The 23,024-nt window shown below is 35.4% G+C and overlaps 1 protein-coding gene across 15 annotated transcripts in view; it reads right to left on the reverse strand.

The window, feature by feature from the left end:
- Positions 1–18,523: 18,523 nt before the first annotated feature.
- Positions 18,524–23,024, reverse strand: part of LOC131162247 (type IV inositol polyphosphate 5-phosphatase 3) — a 47,954-nt gene continuing 43,453 nt past the window's right edge. For 5 of the 15 annotated variants that reach the window (XM_058118534.1, XM_058118530.1, XM_058118535.1 and 2 more), the window contains one exon: positions 18,524–19,331. In XM_058118534.1, the coding sequence (XP_057974517.1) occupies positions 19,281–19,331 (51 nt within the window). In that variant the 3' untranslated portion in view covers positions 18,524–19,280. Of the gene's footprint in view, positions 19,335–19,939; positions 20,372–23,024 lie in introns of those variants that run through there. The other 10 variants (XR_009138734.1, XM_058118538.1, XM_058118537.1 and 7 more) reach the window with 4 other exon arrangements.

Below are 23,024 nucleotides of genomic sequence, written 5' to 3' on the forward strand. Positions count from 1 at the left end.
AAAGTCATCCACGTGGAAGGCTCCTTGGCACTCCTTTGCTCTTTGGTTTTTTTTTTTTTTTTTTTGGCTAGGCCTCTTTTTTTTTTTTGGATTACGTACCGAGTTTTCACGTGTCCGTTTTATGGTCCACATGACTAATCCCGCGCCCCTTGAAACCGATCCCATAACTCCAAAAAGAAGTAAATTTCAGGAATTCAGGGACGGAAACGAACTCGAGAGGGTTTAAACACCTAATCTCGTGAAAGGCACTCCCGTAACCCGTACTACCACCTGAACCACACCCTGGGGGTTTGGCTAGGCCTCTTTTGCTCTTCCATTTGAATGTTAGCTTTTGAAGGTACATTTGAATTAATATAATTTTAATATGTATAATATAAAATTATAAGTTAATTTTTATACTATTAATCAAAATTTATTTAATTTTATATTTTTTGTTAGTACAATTTAGCACCTATACTTATTGATTTTATACAATTGTTTTTATTATCTAAATTAAATAAAAATATTAATAAATTTCTCTTATGTACATTATATTGTCATTATTATGGCATAATGAACATAAATAGTTCAAAAATAGTATATGCATTTTCTTGTAACTAGTCATATATAGGTCTTAAATAGGTCAAATAATTCCTTGGGAGACGGAACCTTTCTATAATTTCTACCTTTCAATTCATAACCGTCAAATTATTTTAGATGATGACTTTAACTAAATAAAATGAATAAATACGTATCTTTAATAGCATTTTGAAAGTATAGGGATTAAAGCATATTCAAGTTAGTTGTATAAGGACTAATACTCTACAAAATGTAATTATAACTACCTAATTCAACAAAAATAGACACATGGTAAAATTATATTAGTCTTGTTGTATACACCTAGTGTACCTAATATTTTCTCGAGATTTTAATCCAATTACTCGCAAATTCTCCTTTTCCCTTTCAATTAAATTTGCTGCTTTCAACTTTCCATCCTTTCTATGTACATTAGAGAAAGTCGTCATACACATTATAAAGTAGGTGAAAAAGTTTCTAATGTGTATATGGAACTTTGTTTAATGTTTATCTCAAGATTAAACTTTTTTTGATTTTTTTTGCCAACACTAAAACCTTAAATATTGAAATACGTTGCAAAATTAGATTGTTCCATAAGTTTACAAGCTCCATTGTCTTTAAAAAAATTTCTTTCTTGTCTACTCAATACTACCATTAGTCGTACTCATACCAAGTTCAGTGAGTTCCACCCATTATCTTCCCCTTTTTATTTCAAAATATGTGTAAATTCATGTTCTGATAAGAATATATTTCAAATCAATGCCCTTAGAATAAAGCACTTCAATTTTCAAATAGAAACGCATCCACAATAAAGACCAAGTCTGTTGAGTCAAGTTTTGGAGGCAGTAATACAAATCACATTATAGAGACTAATTTATCTCAAATTGTTAAGCTTAACTTTGTTTTTATTTCTATGTTATTAAGGTTTTATTGAAGTATTTAAGTATAAAGCAATTGTTAAAAAAGTGTAATTTCCAACAATATGCTAAAAAAAAATTTGCATCCATTTGATTTAGGAGCATTTGAACCTCCAACTTGAAATGTGATCTCCTCTCTAGTGGTTTCTTGCATTAGTAAATCTACTTAGCAAGTCTTTTAATATGATATCAGTTGTCTCCTCACTGATTTTCTTTGGATTTATGGAATTAAAGTGGTTTCGAAGGTTGTATTTGAAAGTATCGATTTCAAGTTTCGAATTTAGATATAAATTTGAAAAAGACAATAAATTTTACAATATATTTTATCAAAAATATCCACAAATTCAAATCCAAAGTTCTAATTCTAAACTCTTAAAGACAGGGTATATGCATCTACAATAAAACTACTTAGCTCCTTCACATTACTAATTTAACAACCATCATTCCCCTTGAATTCATCTATTAAATTCTATCTTGTTCTTGCTTTGGCTACTACATGAAAATACGTTATATTTTTATCCTCCACTAAACCAATTTGCTTTAGTCCTCTAAGCCCATTTCAACTCATTAATTATATACAACTCCTCCAACTCCCTTCTAATGCACTTTGCCTCGTATAATTTCGAATTGTTTCTTTTTCAATGTGATATTTGCAACAAATTTATGCCTTCATTCATTCTTTTCTTAGTATTAACAATTTCCTATTCATTTGAAACCTTAACTCAATGTTTAGTATGTTGGAATGAGATCGATTAAGTGTCAAATGGAATAAGAAATTATAAAGTATGTAAAAATATAAAGACAAATTCCATTATATTATTGCGCGCCAAATGAATTGTGAATTCTTTTGCATACTTGGTAACCTACATAAGGGGATCCTATCTAATTCTTTTTCCAAGCATCTTCAACTACTACTTCAACCTTTGTTTTCACCAACCAATGCTGCTTGAATTTAGAGTTTCTTTCTCTCATTCTCCTTCTAATATTGTAAGCTAGCAAAATTGGACATGATCTAACATAACTAATAGTAAAGTTCCTTTTAAATCTCTATAAGCATAAGGCATTGCTAAAACCCATGTACGGTAGGAACCTGGAAAAATAAATAAATAAATAAATATTAATTATTAATTAATTAATTAATTAAATATTATTAAGGAAACTAATTAAATTAAGAAATCTGAGGATTATGTGTGTGTATATATATATATGCTTAAATACATATAAGAATAAATTATTATTATTATTATTTTATATATATATATATATATATAAGTATAAAATAATGGATAAAGGAAAAAAAAAAAAACAAAAAAGGAAAAGGATAAAGAAGCTTAATGTTGAAGCTTCCTGGAAGCTCTAGGAAGGTTAGTAGAACAGAAAGAAGAAGGAAAAAAAAAACTCTCTCAGGCTCTCACGCCACTCTATCTCTCCTCACGCTCTCCACTCCTTCTCTCTCTACGATTTTGCGGCGGACTCTCGCCTAATTGAAAATATGAAAATACCAGTGGACTCCATTCTCCGCCACTGACATTTCTATCGAAATGGATTTGTCATAAGAGTAATGTAGGTATATCTCTTAGGGTAAGACAAATTCTCACTCTTATCTCAATTTTTTTTAAATTTTAAGTTAAATTGACGATCGGACACCCCCACGAGAACCTAAAGATGATTCTCTACAAGTCTAGCGGAGCAGATTTCTTATGGGGTCGTTGTAGGCATAGCCCCAAAATTAGGATAAATGGGTTATTTAGAAATTAATTGTTATTTAATTATTGTAAATTAGGAAATGTTAAAATAATATTTTATTGTGGTTGATTTGATTGAATCAGGATTTGAGTGAGTGACGCGGGTATAATTTTGGGAATCCCGCAGGCGTGGTTCAGGAAATTAGGTAAGTGGGAATAAAATTATATCAATATTTTATTATGGTGAATTGGTTATTTACGAGCATATGAAATTTATTATTTATCTATATGATTTTTAGAACAATCTGAGTACTGGAAAATGATAATTTTGTTTAAGGTTTATATTTGGGATAATTGCATTTGATATTAAATTCATGTGACATGAGAAAATTTTTCGTAATAAATTAAATATGAATTATTGTAATATTTGGGTTTGCATATGGGGATGTTTGTAATAATTATGGTATGATAAATGAATTGTTATGTTTGACTCATGTGTGAAAATGTATTGATCTGTTGGGGTACTGTGTGGAAATGTATTGATCTATTAGATTCCTGTGTGGAAATGCATTAATGCGTCTGTATGAATTAACTGGTATGGTTATTCGTATGCATCTCAATATAACGTTGGCATGAGGAGGTTGTTATACTGCCTAGATATAAATCATGATATGACATTGGCAGACCGAGGAGTTTGTCATATTGTCATTTATATAGGATAGGACATTAGCAGGCTTGAGGAGGTGGTTCTACTGATGTACTACGGGTAGGTTATAAGGACTGGATATAGGTGAATAGTGGTGCCTGTGTGGGCCACGTGCTACGGAAGCCGGAGTGGTACCTATGTGGGCCACATTATATCCCGTGTGGATGATGGCACCTGTGTGGGTCATGTTATGTATCATATGTGGATAATGGTGCTTGTGTGGGCCATGTTTTGTACCCTGTGTGGAAGTGGTGCTTGTGTGGGTCACATGTAGATAAGGAGTACGTAGGTGCCTGTGTGGGCCACGTACTGATATGTACGCAGTTGCTCTGTGTGGGCCATGTACTGAGGATATTGGAAGACGAAGTATGAAATGCATGATTCCTATGTGGATGTGTTATGTGCATGTGAATTGAATTATAGCATAATAATAATGGAATAGCATATTGTGAATGCATGTGTGTGCATGCGGCGAGGTAAACATACTGTAGGGGGCTTACTGAGGAAGGCGAGTGCTCTGATAGGTAGTTTCTTGGTATTAGTGCAAAGGGATGCGACTTGTATGAGAGGTAATCATCCCGATCCTCGGAAACCTTCGCCTTTAAAATAATAAAGATGTGTATATTAACAGCTAGGTAATTCTTCATATGAGGGCTTACTGAGTAAGGTGAGTGCTCTGGTAGATAGTTTTTGGTACTAGAGCAGAGACATGCTACTTGTATGGGCAAGTAATCTTCCCTATCCTTAGGGACTTTCGCTTACATAAAAATGATGCACTTGTGCATATTCGATGTGTGCATGATATCAGATGTCAATGATGTTATTAATGATACATTTTCTCAGCTGTTATGGATATTATATGAGAAACAGTTTATTTTGATATATAAATATTAAAACTCATTTGTCATACACTGTTATAATTTATTCCACTCTTACTGAGAAGTGTCTCACCCTAGTGGATTATCAACTTTTCAAGTTCTTCTGGGGATCAGGCTTGAAGGCCTGGGTTGGGACTGTTTTTGGTAGTTTTTTTTTTCAGGTATTGTGAGATACTGGTGAATATCTAGATATATTTGTACGGGGTTATGTTTTAAATGCTGGTTGTAGATATAGATATTTGGATGTTGTAGTGTCCAATTTTGGGTTGTTATATAAAATTCTGGTATTTTTTTTTAAGTTATTTATTTATATTCCGCTGCGTGCATGTTAATTATGGTATCAGATACAAGTGATTGGAACACACGGTACCCGGGTCCCACTTGGCGGGTTTGGGGCGTTGTATTATGGTATCAGAGCATTAGGTTATAGGTTCTACAAACTTAGGATTAATTAATACCAGAGTATAGGTACGAATAAGGATAAGGATAGGAATGCGTAGATTAGGATGTTTATAAGAGATTTTGAGTTTTTTTTTCGTAGCTTAGAGGCAGAAATCCCTTGATGGACGTCTATGAGTTTCTAAATCCGGCTAGTTTCAGAAAACCGCGGTAAATCCATTGACGGTGATGTTTCTGAGTAGAGAGACAGGAACTCAGAATTAGAACTTGAGGGTTAAATTGGTATGGGGATAAACTGGTTGTTTGATGTTTTAATTGAGGATTTAAATGTTAAATTGATTCATTGTTCTATAATTGTACCTGATGTGATATAAAGGTTCTAAATTCGCTTCTGTCCTATCTACAGGATGGATTCTAGGGGAAAGGACGTTGATACTGGAGGGGAGAATGATATAGGAGCTACCAAGGTGGGAGAGATCGATACCTCCACTTTACTATGGGGTTTAGCTTGGCAGGTTCGGGAAGAGAATGGGCGAGACTCTGAAGGAAAGAATTGCCCACCTGTGAACCAAGGCTGTTCGATTGACCAATTTACTCGCCTGAAGCCTTCTACATTTGCGGGTGGTGCTGACTCATTCGTAGTGGAGAGCTGGGTGCAAGAAATGGAGAAAATGTTGGCAGTGTTGTCTTGCACTGAGGTACAGAAGGTTCTCTTCGCTACCTTTAAGCTAATAGGGGAGACCGAGCGCTGGTGGCAAGCAGTGAAGCTGTTGGAGGAACAGCGGGCAGTACCCACGGATATGACATGTAGTTGATTTAAGGAGCTTTTCTATGATCGGTACTTCCCTGCCACCACCAAGGCTGCAAAAGGTAGAGGAATTCTTCCACTTGACTCAAGGGCAACTTATTGTGCAACAGTATGCTGTGAAGTTCATGGAGCTCTCTCGTTTTGAACCTTTTATGGTTCCAGATGAATTCCAGAAGGCGAGGTGGTTTGAGAGGGGGTTGAAACCAAGAATCCACGAGTAGGTGTCAGTCCTGAAGGTTTAGAACTTTGCAAAGTTGGTGGATAGAGCCACCGTTGTAGAATTGAGCTTGCAAAGGAGTGCAGAGATGACAGAGTAGGGGAAGAGGCCTATGCCTCCCAGTTTTTCTGATGATGTCATATAGGGCTCGTGGAAGAGGGACAAATATGTTGGGGGATAGAGATCTGATAAAGGTGATCGAGGACGATAGAGTGATTCGTCACCTTCCTATTGTGCTCATTGTAAATTGAGGCATTGGGGAGAATGCCTAGTTAGGAACATTAAGTGTTATCGATGCGGCAGATACGACCACATGGCCCGTGATTGTCGGGGACCTCCGAACAACGCACCCGCTTTTGATCAGCACCAGAGGAATGAGCCACTGCCTAGTGGTGGTCCGGCATGTGTGTATATCATGGTTCCAGCTGATAAAGATACTGCTCGTGGTGCAGGAACAGGTATGATTTTATATTAATGGTTGATTTAATTTTAGATTCATATGCTTACTTAGAATTGTATAGTATATTGAATTTGTGGTATAATGATGATTAAGTAATTTTAGAGTTGTGTAAAAGGATTGATTAGCAAACTTTGAGAACGAAATTCTTTTAAGGATGGGAGAATGTAGTAACCCGAAAAAGAATAAAAATAAATAAATAAATAAATATTAATTATTAATTAATTAATTAATTAAACATTATTAATGAAACTAATTAAATTAAGAAATATGAGGGTTATGCGTATATATATGCTTAAATAAAAAAGGAAAAGGATAAAGAAGCTTAATGTTGAAGCTTCCTAGAAGCTCTAGGAAGGTTAGTAGAACAGAAAGAAGAAGAAGAAGAAAAAAAAACTCTCTCAGGCTCTCACGCCACTCTATCTCTCCTCACACTCTCCACTCCTTCTCTATCTACGATTTCGCGGCAAATTCTCACCTAATTAAAAATATGAAAATATCACTAGACTCCATTCTCCGCCACCGACATTTCTACCGAAGTGGATTTGTCATATGAGCAACGTAGGTATATTTCCTGTGATAAGGCAAATTCTCACTCTTACCTCAATTTTTCTTAAATTTTAAGCCAAATTGACGATCGGACACCACCACGAGAATCTAGGGATGATTCTCTACAAGTCTAGCAGAACGAATTTCTCATGGGGTCGTTGTAGGCATAGTCCCAAAATTAGGATAAATGGGTTATTTAGAAATTAATTGTTATTTAATTATTGTAGATTAGGAAATGTTAAAATAATATTTCATTGGGGTTGATTTGATTGAATTAAGATTCGGGTGAGCGCCGCGGGTATAATTTTGAGAACCCTGCAGGCATGGTTCAGGAAATCAGGTAAGGGGGAATAAAATTATATCAGTATTTTGAGAACCCTGCAGGCATGGTTCAGGAAATCAGGTAAGGGGGAATAAAATTATATCAGTATTTTATTAAGGTGAATCAATTATTTACGAGCATATGAAATTTATTATTTATCTATAGAATTTTTAAAACAGTTTGAGTACTGGAAAATGATGATTTTGTTTAAGATTTATATTTGGGATAATTGCATATGATATTAAATTCATGTGACATGAGAACAAATTTTCCTAATAAATTGAATATGAATTATTGTGGTATTTGGGCTTACATATGGGATGTTTGTAATAATTATGGCATGATGAATGAATTGTTATGTTTGACTCTTGTGTGGAAATGTATTGATCTGTTGGGGTACTGTGTGGGAATGTATTGATCTGTTGGATTCCTATGTGGAAATGCATTGATGCGTTTGTATGAATTAACTGGCGTGGTTATTCGTATACATCTCAATATAACGTTGGCATGAGGAGGTTGTTATATTGCGTAGATATAAATCTTTGCCGAACCACGTAAATCTTTGTGTTGTTGTTCTGGTTGTGTATGTTTTTATTTACTTGTTGTTTAATTTTCGTTGTGCATCTTCATTATCCGATCCATTATCACAACGAATTGGTATCAGAGCGAAGTTGTTATAGCATCAGGATCGTCTTCTGTAAGGTTTGACATCGTCAAATTTGATGGAACCAGAAACTTTGGTTTATGAAAGAGGAGAGTGAAGAACATTCTTGTGCAACAAGGAATGGCTAAGGCTCTTCTTGATACTTAACCGGAAGGAATGGATGAGACAACATGAGTAGATTTGAAAGCAAAGGCAGCGTCTACAATATGCTTATGTTTGGCTGACGAAGTTCTCTATCGAGTGATGGAGGAGGATTCCCCAATGATTATCTGGTGAAAGTTAGAAAGTCAGTACATGTCTAAATCCCTTAATAACAAACTTTTTCTTAAGCAACGTTTATATTGACTTAAGATGGTAGAAGGATCTAGTCTAGATCAACACATCAATGCATTTAATCAAATCATAAGTGATCTTATGAGAGTTGATCTGAAGTTAATAAGGCTTTGATGCTGTTAAATTCCTTGCCCTCAACTCAAGCCTATGAAAATCTTGTGACCACTCTTACGTGGGGAAAAGAAACTCTTGATTTAGGAGAGGTAACAAGTGCCTTGTTGAATTTTCATCAAAGATTGAAGATTTGTGATAAAGGAGAAGGACTTGTGATAAAGGGTAGCAATGAGTGAGGCAAAGGAAAGTTTAAGAATGGGTCTAATATGAAATCCCGAAATCAATCCAAGAAGAAGAAGGAAATTCAGTGTTATAAATGTGGTAAAAAGAGGCATGTGAAACCGGAGTGTCCAGATTGGAAGAAGGGAAATGCTAATAAGCATAAGGGGATTTCAAAATTTGTGAATGTTGTTCAAGAAAAGGTTTCAGTGGATGGTGATGTTCTATCAATTTCAGTGGAGTTGGATAATCTAATGAATTCTTGGATACTTGACTCGGCATGTTCTTATCATAGTCTCCAAACAAGGAGTGGTTCAGCACTTACAGGTTAGTAAACTCTGGATCAGTTCTTATGGGTAATGATGATTCTTGTGTTAACCCTATGGGTCATACTCCGATTTTGATAATGACAAATACTCATATATTTAATGGATATCTAATTCATGTGCAGCTCTATACTAGCAGATATATTGATGACACGTTAAAGCTTAAAGTTGGAAGACCCTATACATGTTGTACTTTATTTCATTATCATTTAAAGGGTCTGTAATAGTAAATAGGGCTTTGATTGTAATCATTGCATGCATCACCTGCATGATGTAATGTGTAAGCTCAAAATGAAAATGTCCTTAGAAAGACCTTAGGGATTAGTCGACCGACACCGAATTTTTTCGGTATTTTGAAAAAGGTTTAGAAAAGACCCTAGGACACTCACACACTCACTTGTATATGTCATACTTTTGTTTAGAGTGTTTGTTGCATGATAAAGGACTGAATTGCACAAAATGTGCACCTTTGGTCGACCAACCTGTGCAATTCATTCTGCCTTAGTCGACCGAACGGGCTCTAGGTTAACATGTTGACCGCAGTCCGATTGACTGAGCTATGACAGTTGAAATGGCCTCGGTCGTCCGAACCCTCCAGAAGTCAACACTTTGACTTCCTGGTCGACCGAGAGAAAATTGTATACCAACGATCTAGTCGACCGAGGGTCCTTAGGAGAAGTCCCAACGGTCTGGTCGACCGAATCACCCAGTTCAAATGTCCCTGATCAACTGAACAGCGCAAAATAGGAAAATCGCCTCTCCCAGTCGACCGACTTTGAAGTTCAAAAATGGCCCGGTCGACCGAGCCATATGAACTTCGGTCGACCGAAAGGTTTCTGGTCAATCGGGTCTTTCGGGTTGCTGTGAATTTTTACCGTAGTTAATATTTTTAAAATACGGTTAAAATGGCTAATACATCATTAAACTTTTCTAATAATCCCGACTATGTCCCCAACGGTTATATTTCATGGGGTGTCTATAAATACCCCTTCATTTGGGAAAATTAGAGAGAGGATTAGGGAACATCAATTAGGAAAATACTCTGAAATTCCAAAATTTATAATACTCCTTTTTGAGCCTCCAACACTCATTCTTACCAGATTTTACCACTCAAATATCTTGTGTAAGTGTGATGTAAGTGTTGTTGGTCTATAAGGTTTGCTCTCCTTGTTTGTTTGATTGAAACGATTTTAATGAGAGTTAAACCTAAGTTCTCTTAGGGGACTTTGTTCATAAGCCTATCCTAAGAAGACTAGTCTAAGCTTCTGAGTATTGTATTTGTGTTGCAATATTTTAAGAAGCTTGTATTTGTTTTTGGGTTGCAAAACATTTTCAAAACTCACTCAAATATCTTGTTTGATTTATATTTGATATACTTGTGAGAAGATATTTGTGTTTGTGATATTAATCTTTGTGCAATAATTATTCACTCACATATTATTTGCTGAATACAAAGATTACACATCTTTTGTAAACCAAGCATATACATTATCTAATATTCATGTGATCGAGACATCCTGCTAATTGATATTCTTTAGGATTGCGTGATATCTTTGTTTGAGCACCTTGATTGAGAATATCTTGAAATACAAAGATTGATTGTTGACACTCTCACGTACTCATTACACAGATAGAAAATAAATTTTAGAGTTGAAATACTTGACCACACTGAGCTTACATATTAAATCATATTGTGGTGTATGTGATTGCGCGTAATTGGGTACATATCTACTTTACTTGAAAGCATAATCACTGTACCGTTTCATTGATTGAGCAAAACTGTTGTATTCCAGGCACGGGCCTGAAAAGGGAGACTAGCCCTTTGAAATAGTCTCAGATTGGCTTAGACCTGGTTAGGAAAGTTAGGTGTGTCATCCTGTTAAGACGTGTTGGTTGAGGTTAGCCCCTTAAATTGAATTGGTTGTAAAGGTTGAGGTCAGCCCTGTGCTAATTGACCTGGTTGTAATTGGTGCCGCTCCACCCTTAAGTGAGCCTTTAGTGGAATCCTCGGGCTTGTGAGCTAGAGGCGGAGACGTAGGCACAGTTGGCCAAACCCCGATAACATATCTTATGTTTGTTTATATTTTCGCACTCTATATTTACCACACGTGTATGTTATGGTGTGAATGATGCCCATGATTTAAATTTTCGTACATTATATCTACTTGCGCATTTGGGATTGTATAGAAAGATCCTAGGTAGCTAAATTATATTGATTTCTAATTTAACCTAAGAGAAAAGTTTAAAATTTCAATTCACTCCCCCTCTTGGGAATACACCAATTCTAACATCTTGTAAGATCGTTAGCATAGGAAAAGTAAAGATAAAAAATGTTTGATGGTATTGTAAGAACGTTGTGTAATGTAAGACATATACCTAAGTTGTGAAAGAGTTTGATATCACTTGTCACTTTGGATTGTAATGACTTCAATTACAAGTCCAAAGGTGGAGTCTTAACGGTATGGAAAGGTAATCTGGCTGTAATGAAAGGGCAGAAACTAGATGGAAATATTTACACGTTTCAGGGAGCTACTGTTGTAGGTGGAGTTGCAGTTGTGGATGCTGAATCAGATGAGACCGTCTTGTGGCATATGTGTCTTGGACATATGGGAGAACATGACATGAAAGAACTACACAAAAGAAAATTTTTGAAAGGTTTGAAATCATGTCAGTTGGAATTTTGTAGATTTTGTGTTCTTGTAAAATAGAATAAGGCAAAATTTAGTTTAGTTACTCACAAGATGAAAGGAATTCTTGACTATGTGCATTCAGATGTTTGGGGCCCAGTTAGAGTTGCATCAAATGGTGGACATGTGTATTACGTGAGTTTCATTGATGATTACTCATTGAAGATTTGGGTTTACTTCATGCGTTACAAATCTAGTACGTTTGCCAAGTTTAAGATTTGGAAAGCTGAAGTGGAAAACTTGACAGGGAGGAGAATCAAATACTTAAGGTCGGATAATGGGATTAAGTATGCTGATTCTCGGTTTATGAATTTTTGTGTGGAGCAAGGCATCAAGAGACATTTTATAGTTTGCCGGACACCTCAGCAAAATTGTGTGACAAAACAGATGAATCGGACTCTTGCTGATAAGGTTCGATGTCTCAGATTGAATGCAGGGCTACCAAAGAATTTCTGAATCGAGGTAGTTAGTATGGCTTATTTTTTGGTAAACTGATCACTAAGGGCATCACTAGAGGGTAAAGTGGCAGAAGAGGTTTGGATAGGAAATGCAGTAGACTACTTCGGATTGAAGGTATTCGGGTGTCCAACCTATATCCACATGTCTACTGAGGAGAGGTCTAAGCTTAACCCGAAGTCTCATCATTGCATCTTCTTGGGGTATCTAGAGGGTGTGAAGGGGCATAAGTTGTGGGACTTAGTGACAAACAAGGTGGTGATCAGTAGAGATGTAGTCTTTGATGAGAAGGCTATGATGAAGCGTACTCAAGAGTTTGATGATCAGAAACAGGAGCCAGAAAGCTGGGGCAGTGATGAACATGTTGTGCAAGTGGAGTTGGAAGCTCAGGGCAACAGAAATGATCATGGTCACGTGGTTGCAAGGAATCCTAACTCAAGAAACCAGCAAGTCGACAATATTCCTATACAGAGATCTAGACGCACTATCATGCCTCCATCAAGGTATGGTTTTGATGAGTTAGTATCTTATGCCTTTCTTACTTGTTGCAATGATCCAACTACCTTTCAAGAGGTAGTGCACGATCAGGAGAAAGATAGGTGGATGGGAGCGATGATTGAGGAGATGAAATCTTTGCATAAGAACCAAACTTGGGACTTGGTGGAGCTTCCAGATTGGATGGAAAGAGACTGATAGGTTGCAAATGAGTGTATAGGAAGAAGGAGGCAATTTTAGAAAAGGAATGAGAGGAATTCAAGGCACGATTGGTGGCAAAAGGATACTCACAGAAGAAGGGAATAGATTATGATGAGATTTTTCTCTAGTGGTACGACATACTTCTACTAGAATTGTGTTCCGGTTGGTAGCTCATTACGATCTTTATTTGGAACAAATGGATGTGAAGATGACGTTTCTTCATGGTGACTTGGAGGAACAAATCTACATGGTACAACCGGAGGGATTTATTGAATTAGGAAAAGAAAATTTTTTGCAGGTTGAAGAAGTCTCTTTATGGGCTGAAACAATCTCCAAGGCAATGGTATAAACAATTTGATTCCTACATGATCAAGATTGGCTACAAACGGTGTGAGTTTGATTGCTGTGTTTATGTGAATAAACTTTATGATTGTTTTCTTATTTTCTTGTTATTGTACGTCGATGACATGTTGATAGCCGCAAATGACTTAACTGAGGTGAATCAGTTAAAGGATCTATTGCATAAGGAATTTGACATGAAAGATCTTAGTTTAGCCAAGAAAATACTTGGGATGGAGATTCACCGTGACAGGATTGTAGGGAGATTATGGTTATTTCAGGGTGGTTATGTGCAGAAGGTGTTGGAGAGGTTTAGCATGACTGATGCAAGACCGGTGAGTACACCTTTAGCGAATCATTTTAAGTTGTCTACTGCAGATTGCCCAAGTTCAGATGAGAAAATCAGGGACATGTCAAAGGTCCCCTATGCTAGTGTTGTGGGGAGTTAAATGTATGCCATGGTATGTACAAGGCCAGATTTGGCGCATGCAGTAAGCGTGGTAAGCAAGTTTCTCTCTAATCCAAGAATGCAACATTGGGAAGCCGTTAAATGGATATTTAGATACTTGTAGGGTATATCAGGATATGGCATCATATTCAGCAAGTAACATGGTTGTCCTTCAGTTATGTGTTTATTGATGCAAATTATGCTAGAGATATGGATGACAGAAGGTCTACCATAGGATATGTATTTACCCGTGTAGAAGGACCGGTATGTTGGAGATCCATGGTACAGTCTGTGGTTGCATTGTCCACGAGTGAGGTGAAATATATGGTAGTTGATGAAGCTGCAAAGGAAGCCTTATGGCTTACTAGTTTAGTCAGAGAGTTGGGAATACAGGAAGATGGTGTGGTGCTGCATTGTGATAGTTAGAGTGCCTTTATTTGGTGAAGAATTAGGTATATCATGCTAGAACCAAACATATTGATGTGATATTTCACAGGGTTCGAGAATTGATCTCTTCGGGTGAACTTGTGTTAGATAAAGTTCATACATCTGATAATGCAGCAGATATTCTAACCAAATCAGTTACTTTAGAGAAGTTCAAGCATTGCTTGGACTTGCTTCATGTCTCCAAGTGATTGAAGGGAGACAAGCCCAAACCTAACGTTTTCAAGTTCAAGGTGGAGGTGATCATGTTTTTCGGGACTCTTCTAAAGGGCGTATAATCGTCAAGGTAGAGATTGTTATTTATGGCTCTTATACTTTTTTTTTTATAAGCAAAGAAAAAAGAAGGAAAAACATGAAGGGGGCAGCATAGCAGCCTCGTCGACTAGGGCTTATGTTCGTCGACGAGGGGATAGCAGAGGCTCGTCGACGAAGGCTTTGAAGTTCGTCGACAAGTAATTATCGGGAGCAGGAAATTTCAGACTTTTGGATTCGTCGACGAAAGTTTGTTCTCATTGACGAAGGGTCTTCTTGGTCTTGTTGACGAAGCTTTGTGTTCATAGATGAGAGGTGCCTGGGCTGCAAGCAGTTTTTCAGATTTTTTGAATTTTGAACGTTGGGTGGTTGGGCAAACGGGGGAAAACCTCCGAGAAATTTTTATATATGTTATTCTAGGCATATATGAGAGAGAGGATGATCATTAGAGAAGTGTATTGTGTACATCTTGATTTTCTTAATGAAAATTTGTGTGTCATTGCTTCTGTGGATATAGGTTTTGCTGAACCACGTACATCTTTGTATTGTTGTTCTGGTTGTGTACGTTTTTATTTACTTGTTTAATTTCCGCTATGCATCTTCAATATCCGATCCATTATCACAACAAAGGTTGTTAGAGATTTTCTTAAAAAGAAGAAATGTGAAGATAATCCAAGAAGAGTTAGATGATCTCATTACATTTCTCAATATTCATATGAAATTGTACATATTAACTCTTCTTAGATTGTGGCTGCAGATTGTCTTATCATGAGTTAGATGATCTCATCATATTTCTCAATATTCATATGAAATTGTACATATAAACTCTTCTTAGATTGTGGTTGTAGATTGTCTTATCATACCCGTGAAAATGAAAAGGATGTCTAACTAAGCCTTAGTTTGGCCTCCTAATACTTTTTACAAGAATTTTTTAAAAAGGAATTGATACAAAAGAAGCTACTTGAGATTGTTGCAAAAATTACTTGGCTTCCTCCCTATGAAAAAGGAACTTTTAGAAAGAAAAATTGTCTTTCATTATTTGGTAAAAGAGTTGTAAGGTGCCTAAAAGAATTTAAAATTACTCAAACAAATATGTAATTTTAAAAAATATAATTAATGCATTAATCATTTTGTAATATTTGGGAAAAAAAAACTAAGGACAATAATAGAATACAATAATTAACGGGGATAAAAAAGTTATCTTTTTGCTTTTAAAAGTTTCAAATATATACTTTTTAAAAGTTCTTTAAAAAAGTTAAAAGTTAACTTTTTAAAACTTGAAAAGTTATTAGTTGTTCAACATTTACTTTTAAAAGGAAGTTTACTTTTAAAAAGAAGTTGAGAGAGAAAAAAGGTAGGGGAGGAGGGGACTTAGCCTAAGTCTATGATCTTCTAGAAAACCATTATATGGCAAAAAAAAAAAAAAAAAAGAGGCTTAGATCATGAGGAAGCAAGCAGCTTGAGAGGAAAAGAGATTTTGATAAATCAGATTTGGCATATTCCTATAGGAAGAGTGGCTACCAGAAACACTAACCCAAAAAATTTGGACTAGAACTGAGCCAAATGAGAAAAATTGGCATGCACTAATTCCTTACTCCAAACAATAGCTAACAAAGAATATCCTATCCCAAAGCTGATTCCACCATGATCTATACTGAATCTGAAGTCTCAAATTTCTATAATCCTGGAATCAGTAAAATCTTTATGATCCTTTCAATGAAATATGGAAAAAACCATGCTCTTGGATGAAGGGTTATTCTCAAATTTCTATAATCCTGGAATCAGTAAAAATCCTTATGATCCTCTTAATGAAATATTAAAAAGAACCCAACTCTTGGAAAAAGAGAACTTTAAACCAAAATTTGAAAGGGTTAAAAGAATAAACCCTTTTGAGAAGCTAAAGAAATGCACCCTAAGGAAATTTTTGACAAAATTGAAATTCAAGTGAACCCTAATTCACTTGAGGCCTAAAATCAAAATTATATTTTGTCCAATCCACTCAAATTTAAATCCAATGATCAAAATCAAGCTCCCAATAACAAGTGAATTATTTTATTATGAGTTCTAATTTGAGGCAAATCTTAAATTGTTTTTTTTTTTTTTTTTGCCATATTGAATGCTAAATTGTTTAGCAACTTATATTGAGAAAGAGTACTAGAGGCAAATCCTAAATCGGTAGTTTGTATTTTTTTTTTATATATTGAATCCTAAATTGTTTAGTAACTTATATTGAGAGAGATTTTCAATAGCATATTACAAATAAATTGATTATACAACGTCCAAAACATGAAATTCATTGGGAATAATTTTAAGGTGTATCATTTTTTAGAATGAATGCAATGAAAAATTAAGTTTTATTTATTTATTTAATACTCTAATGTTATGTCTAAATTAATAATATGATAGTTTAGGATATGATTGAGTATTTATAAAAATTTTAAATCTTATAAAACATATAAATAAAAAAAGGATAAAATCCAGCAACACTTCCTAAGTTTTCTGAAAATGACACTCCACTCCAATGCTTTTTAAAACTATCAAAGAACTCCCTGAAGTTTAATTTTATTGACAAAATGAACCTTTCATTAATTGACCGTTAATCAACAGTTAAGCATATGTGAAAAAATAATAATTTTAACAATAATAAAATGATATTTTAAAATGAAACCTATTTAATAAATAAAATTGAAAAAACAAATTAGCTTGCATAATATCTTAAAAACTAAGTGACTCGAAGATCTAATTGATCCTCAAATTAACTAGTCTATCTGATATAATCACTAAAAATCAACCAACTTACATCAACATAACCAAAAAAATTCCATTATTATTATCATTTCAATTTTTTTTTAAAATATATGAAATATAAAAACTACTAATAAATCATAAAAAAAAAAAATACTTAGATGTAATTTTCATAAAAATTTAATGACTAAATACATCATAAAACAAATAAAACATAATTCAATATTTTTTAAGTTCAAGTAACTTATTAAACATAGTGTTGAAAAAAGAGATGAGCAAAAGTTTTAAAATTCATTCTTTATAAATTAAAATTATAAAATTTGATGTTAGTTCCTCTATATTAAATATAAATGCTAAAAGGATAAAGAAAATTCTAATTTAGAGAATTTGTTGAACTTTCCTAATTTTATTTGAGCCAATTTTTTTGAACTATATTATATTGTTTAAAGATATATATAGAATTTTATTTTCATGAAATGTATACAGTAAATATTTTCTAACACTATAATCATTTAAGTATTTTTCTAATTATTAGTACTATATATATATTTTTTTTTTCATAATTTTAAATTTTTTAAAATAATAATTTAATTATATTATCATGCTTATATCAACCGGGGTGAGAAAAGAACGTTGGGGTTGTACATCTTCCCGAGCATGCGTGATGCGATGTGGTGTGTGTGTGTGTGTGTGTGTGGGTGCGCCTTCTTCTGAGGATTTTTTGGTAAATAAGAATGGAATGAAATAGAATGAAATTGGTCATTACAATTTTATAAATTCACAATACAAATTTTTATTTCATTTTACTCTCAATCTATTCCATCCTCTAATATACTAAACATAGGATTATAGGTGATGGGGGCGAAGGATTTGGTGGTGTGAGCAGGGAGAAGGGTTCAGAGGTGACAGTGGGTGTGGGAAGGGCAAAATGCAGTGAGGGCGAGGACCCTACAACTGCCTGTGGAAGAAGCAGCAGGCTGGTCCACACTGCCCCAACCCCTGCCCCCCAACTGCCCTTTCTAAAAACTTTTAATTATATTTTTTTTGAACAAAAATGAGTGTGAATGAAATAAGTCAGTGCTATGCTGTGCTATGCTAACAAGAAATAACAAGACTTCCCATTCTGAAATTTTTGGCATAGGAATGTGCATCCTGAACTATTCTATTGGCTTGGAATAGCATAAACCTCGCTGCTGTTATTGTGCCAAAAATAAAATCGCCTGTATTATGCAATTGATTTGTTTGGCATGTAAGACTCGAACGGAATGAAATGAAATGAATATCCAAAATAGTTTTTTCATTTCATTTAATTCTAGAATACCGAAGTGTTGTATTCGCAATCAAAAAAGTATTCCATGCATACAAAATTAACCTTAGAAAGAAGCAATTTATTTCACGGACGGTACAAAAAGAGAATCCAGATTATCAAATAAAATATACAAAAATGGAAACATAGCTGCACTATCTTGCCATACCATTTGCAAACTTCTCAACCAGTGAGGGAGAGTTCCCAAAGAAAATGGAGTGACCTTTAACGAACATTACTTGTGTTGTTACACCCAATAAACTGGACATTCTTTACTATTGATTAATTTTTATTTCCTCTAAAACTGGCTGCCCAACAAAACTTTTAAAACATGTGGGGGAAAACCTCCCATGCTAACAAATTTACACACTATGTAAAATATACAACATCGATCAAAGAACAATAAAATCAATAGAATGGAATTAAAGCTTAGTAACTGTATCACTATTACCACAGTAGCTTGTTCATGCTCACACGCACCCTCTTCGTCTCGGACATGGGTTTGCCTCTCTTAATGCTCCCAATCAGATATATCCTGTATCAGTACCAAAGTTACATTCTGACGGAATTATGTTTATACAAAGTGTGCAAAGAACCCAACTAGGGTGGGGCATAAGCGTTTGTGTTGACTGCTAAACAAAACCTTGATCCAAACAATCATTGTATCCTTAGTTCCTTCTGGCCTGAAGGCAGAAGGGGACTAGACATTCGGCTGCTCACAGGGCCAAGCAGATGAGATCATGCGCCTACCACAGGGCACGCTCATCAATTAGAACTAATACTCTGAAAAATCCAAATCTTCATGCCAAAAGCTTGGTTCAGTATAGCCTGCTGGACCAGCCTATTGACAGCCCTTTATGTAGAACATACTACTGTCACACAGACAACAGAAACTAATTCAGCGGTCTGAAATTCAGGAATTGCTGCTAAAGATTGTTGATCGTCTACAGATACATTGTATTACTAGTCGCAAACTAAATAACAAACAATTGCCAGGGCTGATATTTTGAAAATTAAATGATGTACACAACTTATAAAAACACTTACCAATGCATTTTTTTAAAGAAAAGTAATAATAGTATTGTTTGACCAATAACCTAGAATAAATTGACCTAGAGAACTGTCAAGAATGTCTTGAATTCCTATCCTTAATGAGGCTTCCTCCTTTAATCGAACATAGCCAAAGGCGAAGCACAACAAGTCACACACATTATGTTTATATGGTTTGGGGTTGCTATCTCCTCCAGTTGAGGTTAGGTATATTTGGGGATAGCTTTTGAGCATTTGAGAGATTCAGATATCTCATTGTATCTCTATTTTGATTCATAGTGAAACTTACTCCTTTCAAGCCCCATGCTTCAAAGCCAAACCATATAAATCCTATTGACTGCTTTGCGTAGGTTTTTGTTTTGCTTTGTTCATCTACATTATTGTTTGCATTTGATTTGGGGGTTTTCTTGGTTTTGAGAAGGAAATTGTAAAGCACAATATTATAGTACTTGATTACAACAAAAAATTTACTTCGTGACAAATCAAGAGGCATACAATCTTCACCCAGATGGATCTTAAATATCGCTTGTTAGAGACAGAAGATGCTGGAGAATGAAGAAAGAAGAGGAGAGGATGAATTGTAAAGCCTTTGCTCAGATTCAGTTGCATTCATCAAATGAGATGCTGTTCGACATCTTGAAACAGTGTTTTTATTCCTACTAGATGACTCTAGTTAAATTCCACCTTGTTGAACTCCAGACAATGATTATAGATTTGGAAATTTTGGGTAAGAAATATGAGGATGAGGATTTTGCTTTGTTTCTTTTCTGTTCATCATTCCCTTCCTAAACCAACTTCAATGACTCTGTTGCATTGCAATGTTCAAGCATCTTTGCTGTCAAAGTAAGAGGTGGTGTCTCTGAAAATAAAGAAGGGCAGTTGTCAGGGAAAAAGAAGCAATGAAAGTAACTCCAGAGACAATAAACATATGCACAGATCAAAATTTAGATATAAATAGCACTTGTAGATTTTGATACCTTGGATCGATTATGCAAGCTGAACGAGAAATTGAAGATGATGTAATGCATAGAGTTAAAGCAGGTTGGGTAAAATGGAGAAGTGCTTCAAGTCTGCTCTGTGATCGTAGAATACCCTTAAAATTGAAAGGAAAATTTTAAAGGACAACTATAAGACCAGCTATGCTATATGGATCAGGAGGTTGGGCAACGAAGAAACAGAATATCCAAAAAGTAAAAGTTGCCGAGATGAGTATGCTTCAATGGGTGAGTAGTATAACATTAAAAGATAAATTAAGGAATGAACATATTCGTGGTAAGTTAGGTGTAACTCCTACAGAAGATAAGATAAAGGAGGGACTACTTAGATGGTATGGACACTTGTAACATAGGCCACATAGTGCGCCAGTGAAGAAAAGTGAGTTAGTTACTGTGGGGGGCAGTAGAAAGGGTAGGGGTAGACCTAAAATAACTTGGGAAGAGATAGTGAGTTAGGATTTAATATCCCTGAATCTGTCAAAAGAAATGGTCCATGATTGCATAAATTGGCGAAAAATGATTCATATAGTCGACCCCACCTAGTGGGACTTAAGGCTTGGTTGTTGTTGTTGTTGTTGTTTGCTTGGCAAATTTGATCTGTAATTACTACAATGGAAATGGAACACATAATAATTGGTTGTTCCTAGCTTAAAAGGAAATAATTGAACCAAAAAAAAAAAAAATGATCATAAAAGAAACGAAAAACTTGCTGAAGTGATATTGTTAAGAATATTCTTTTAACAAGTAACAGAACCACACCTAAACTCTAATGTATGTTAGATGATGCTTGTTCCTTCCACCTGTGTCCCAATAGGGATTGGTTCACTACTTACTAATCTCTTGATGATGGAGTTGTGCTAATGGCAAAATGCTTCTTCTAAGGTTATTAGGACAATAAAAATTAAAGCATTTGATAGTGTGGAAAAAATAAACAGATGTGAGGCATGTCCTTGACTTAAAGAGGAATCTTATTTCCTTCAGCATCCTTGATGCTAATAAGTACAACTACACTAGTGGAGGTTGAGTTATAAGGGTCAGTAAAGGTGCTTTAGTTCCAATGAAGAGTAAGATATTAGGAGGTAGATTGTACATTTTGCATGCTTTAACAGTCAGCGTGATTTGTTTCCTCGTTTTCTTTAGCACATTCAAATATCATTAGATTATCGCATACAAGGCTGGAACATTGTGAGAGGTCTGATTGTGTTATGTAGAAGGGGTCTTCAATGGAAGTACAAAACAAATAAGGTGGACTAGAATCAAGACTTTAGGACATAAAAAAGGGTTAGCTATAATTAGATAGTTTGTAAGACCAAGGATATTCTGGATGATGTTCATTTAGACCTTTCAGTTTAGGTTGGGTTCCCCTCCATAGGTGATGCTCGTACATTCTTAGTTTCATTGATGACTACTTTAGAAAGGTTACAGTGTTCTTCTTGAAGCATAAGAATGATGTGTTTGTTGCCTTCAAGTGGTGGAAGGCCTTGATTAATAAGCAGATGGAGAGGTAAATCAAATGTCCACTAATTGATAATGGTTTGCAATTCTGTAGTTGATGGGTTTAAAGAGTTCTCCAAAAATGGAGGCATTGTGAAAGATTTCATAATTACTAAGACACCTTATCAAAATGGTATACATGAGCGCATAGAAGTTTGGTGAAAAAAAATTACCGAAAAACTGAAAACTGCAACAAAACCACAAGCAATTATGTTTTTAAGTATTCGGTTTTGGTTTCGATTTCAATTCTTGGAAATGGAAATTTTTGGTTTCGGTTTCATAAATACAACCGAACGGGATATGATTTGGTTTCAATTCTTAAGATATGATTGGTCCACTATCCTAATTGTAGTAGGCTACGGCACACTGGAAATGCTCCCCTAATATAAATGAAAAAGTAGAGTTAGATTCTCACTTCTCAAATCTCAAATTCTACGGTTTCCTTCTCAATATCAACTGACCCCGACCCTATGCCTTTGCGGCTCTGCCTCCCCACTCCCCAGTCCCCACTCTGGCGTTTCTCCTTCTCTTCACGTTGCGATGGTGTGACTCCAACTCCAAGCTCCCAACCTGCCGTAGGCCGGCAACCTTGCAACCCTCGTCGGCTGTTGCCTCATCAGATAGCAAGGCTTTGGCACCTCCCTACTTCCTACGACTCCAAGCCTCCAACCTTAGACAACCTCTCAAGTTGCAACCCTCGTTGCCTCGTTAGATAGCAAGCCCTTAAGAGTTTTTTCCTGGTTTATCATTTTAAAAAAAAAAATATATTAAATAATACTCTATTCTGGGAAGTATTTCCCCGAATGACTCTGACGCAATCTCGCTACTTGGAGTAGCGAGATTTAAAAGGGCCAGACACTCGAGTGTTGATGCGTGTCAAGGCAAATCTCGCTAGATGAAGTAGCGAGATTTTCCTAGGAAATGGAACAGCCGTTCGTTGTCTTACGCGTGGAAAATCTCGCTACTTCCTCAGCGAGATTTGCCTTGAATATTCACACAGGCCTTTCTCCTTCTCTTCACTCG

The sequence above is a fragment of the Malania oleifera genome, chromosome 8 (assembly GCF_029873635.1).
Source record: "Malania oleifera isolate guangnan ecotype guangnan chromosome 8, ASM2987363v1, whole genome shotgun sequence".
Lineage (NCBI taxonomy): Eukaryota > Viridiplantae > Streptophyta > Magnoliopsida > Santalales > Ximeniaceae > Malania > Malania oleifera.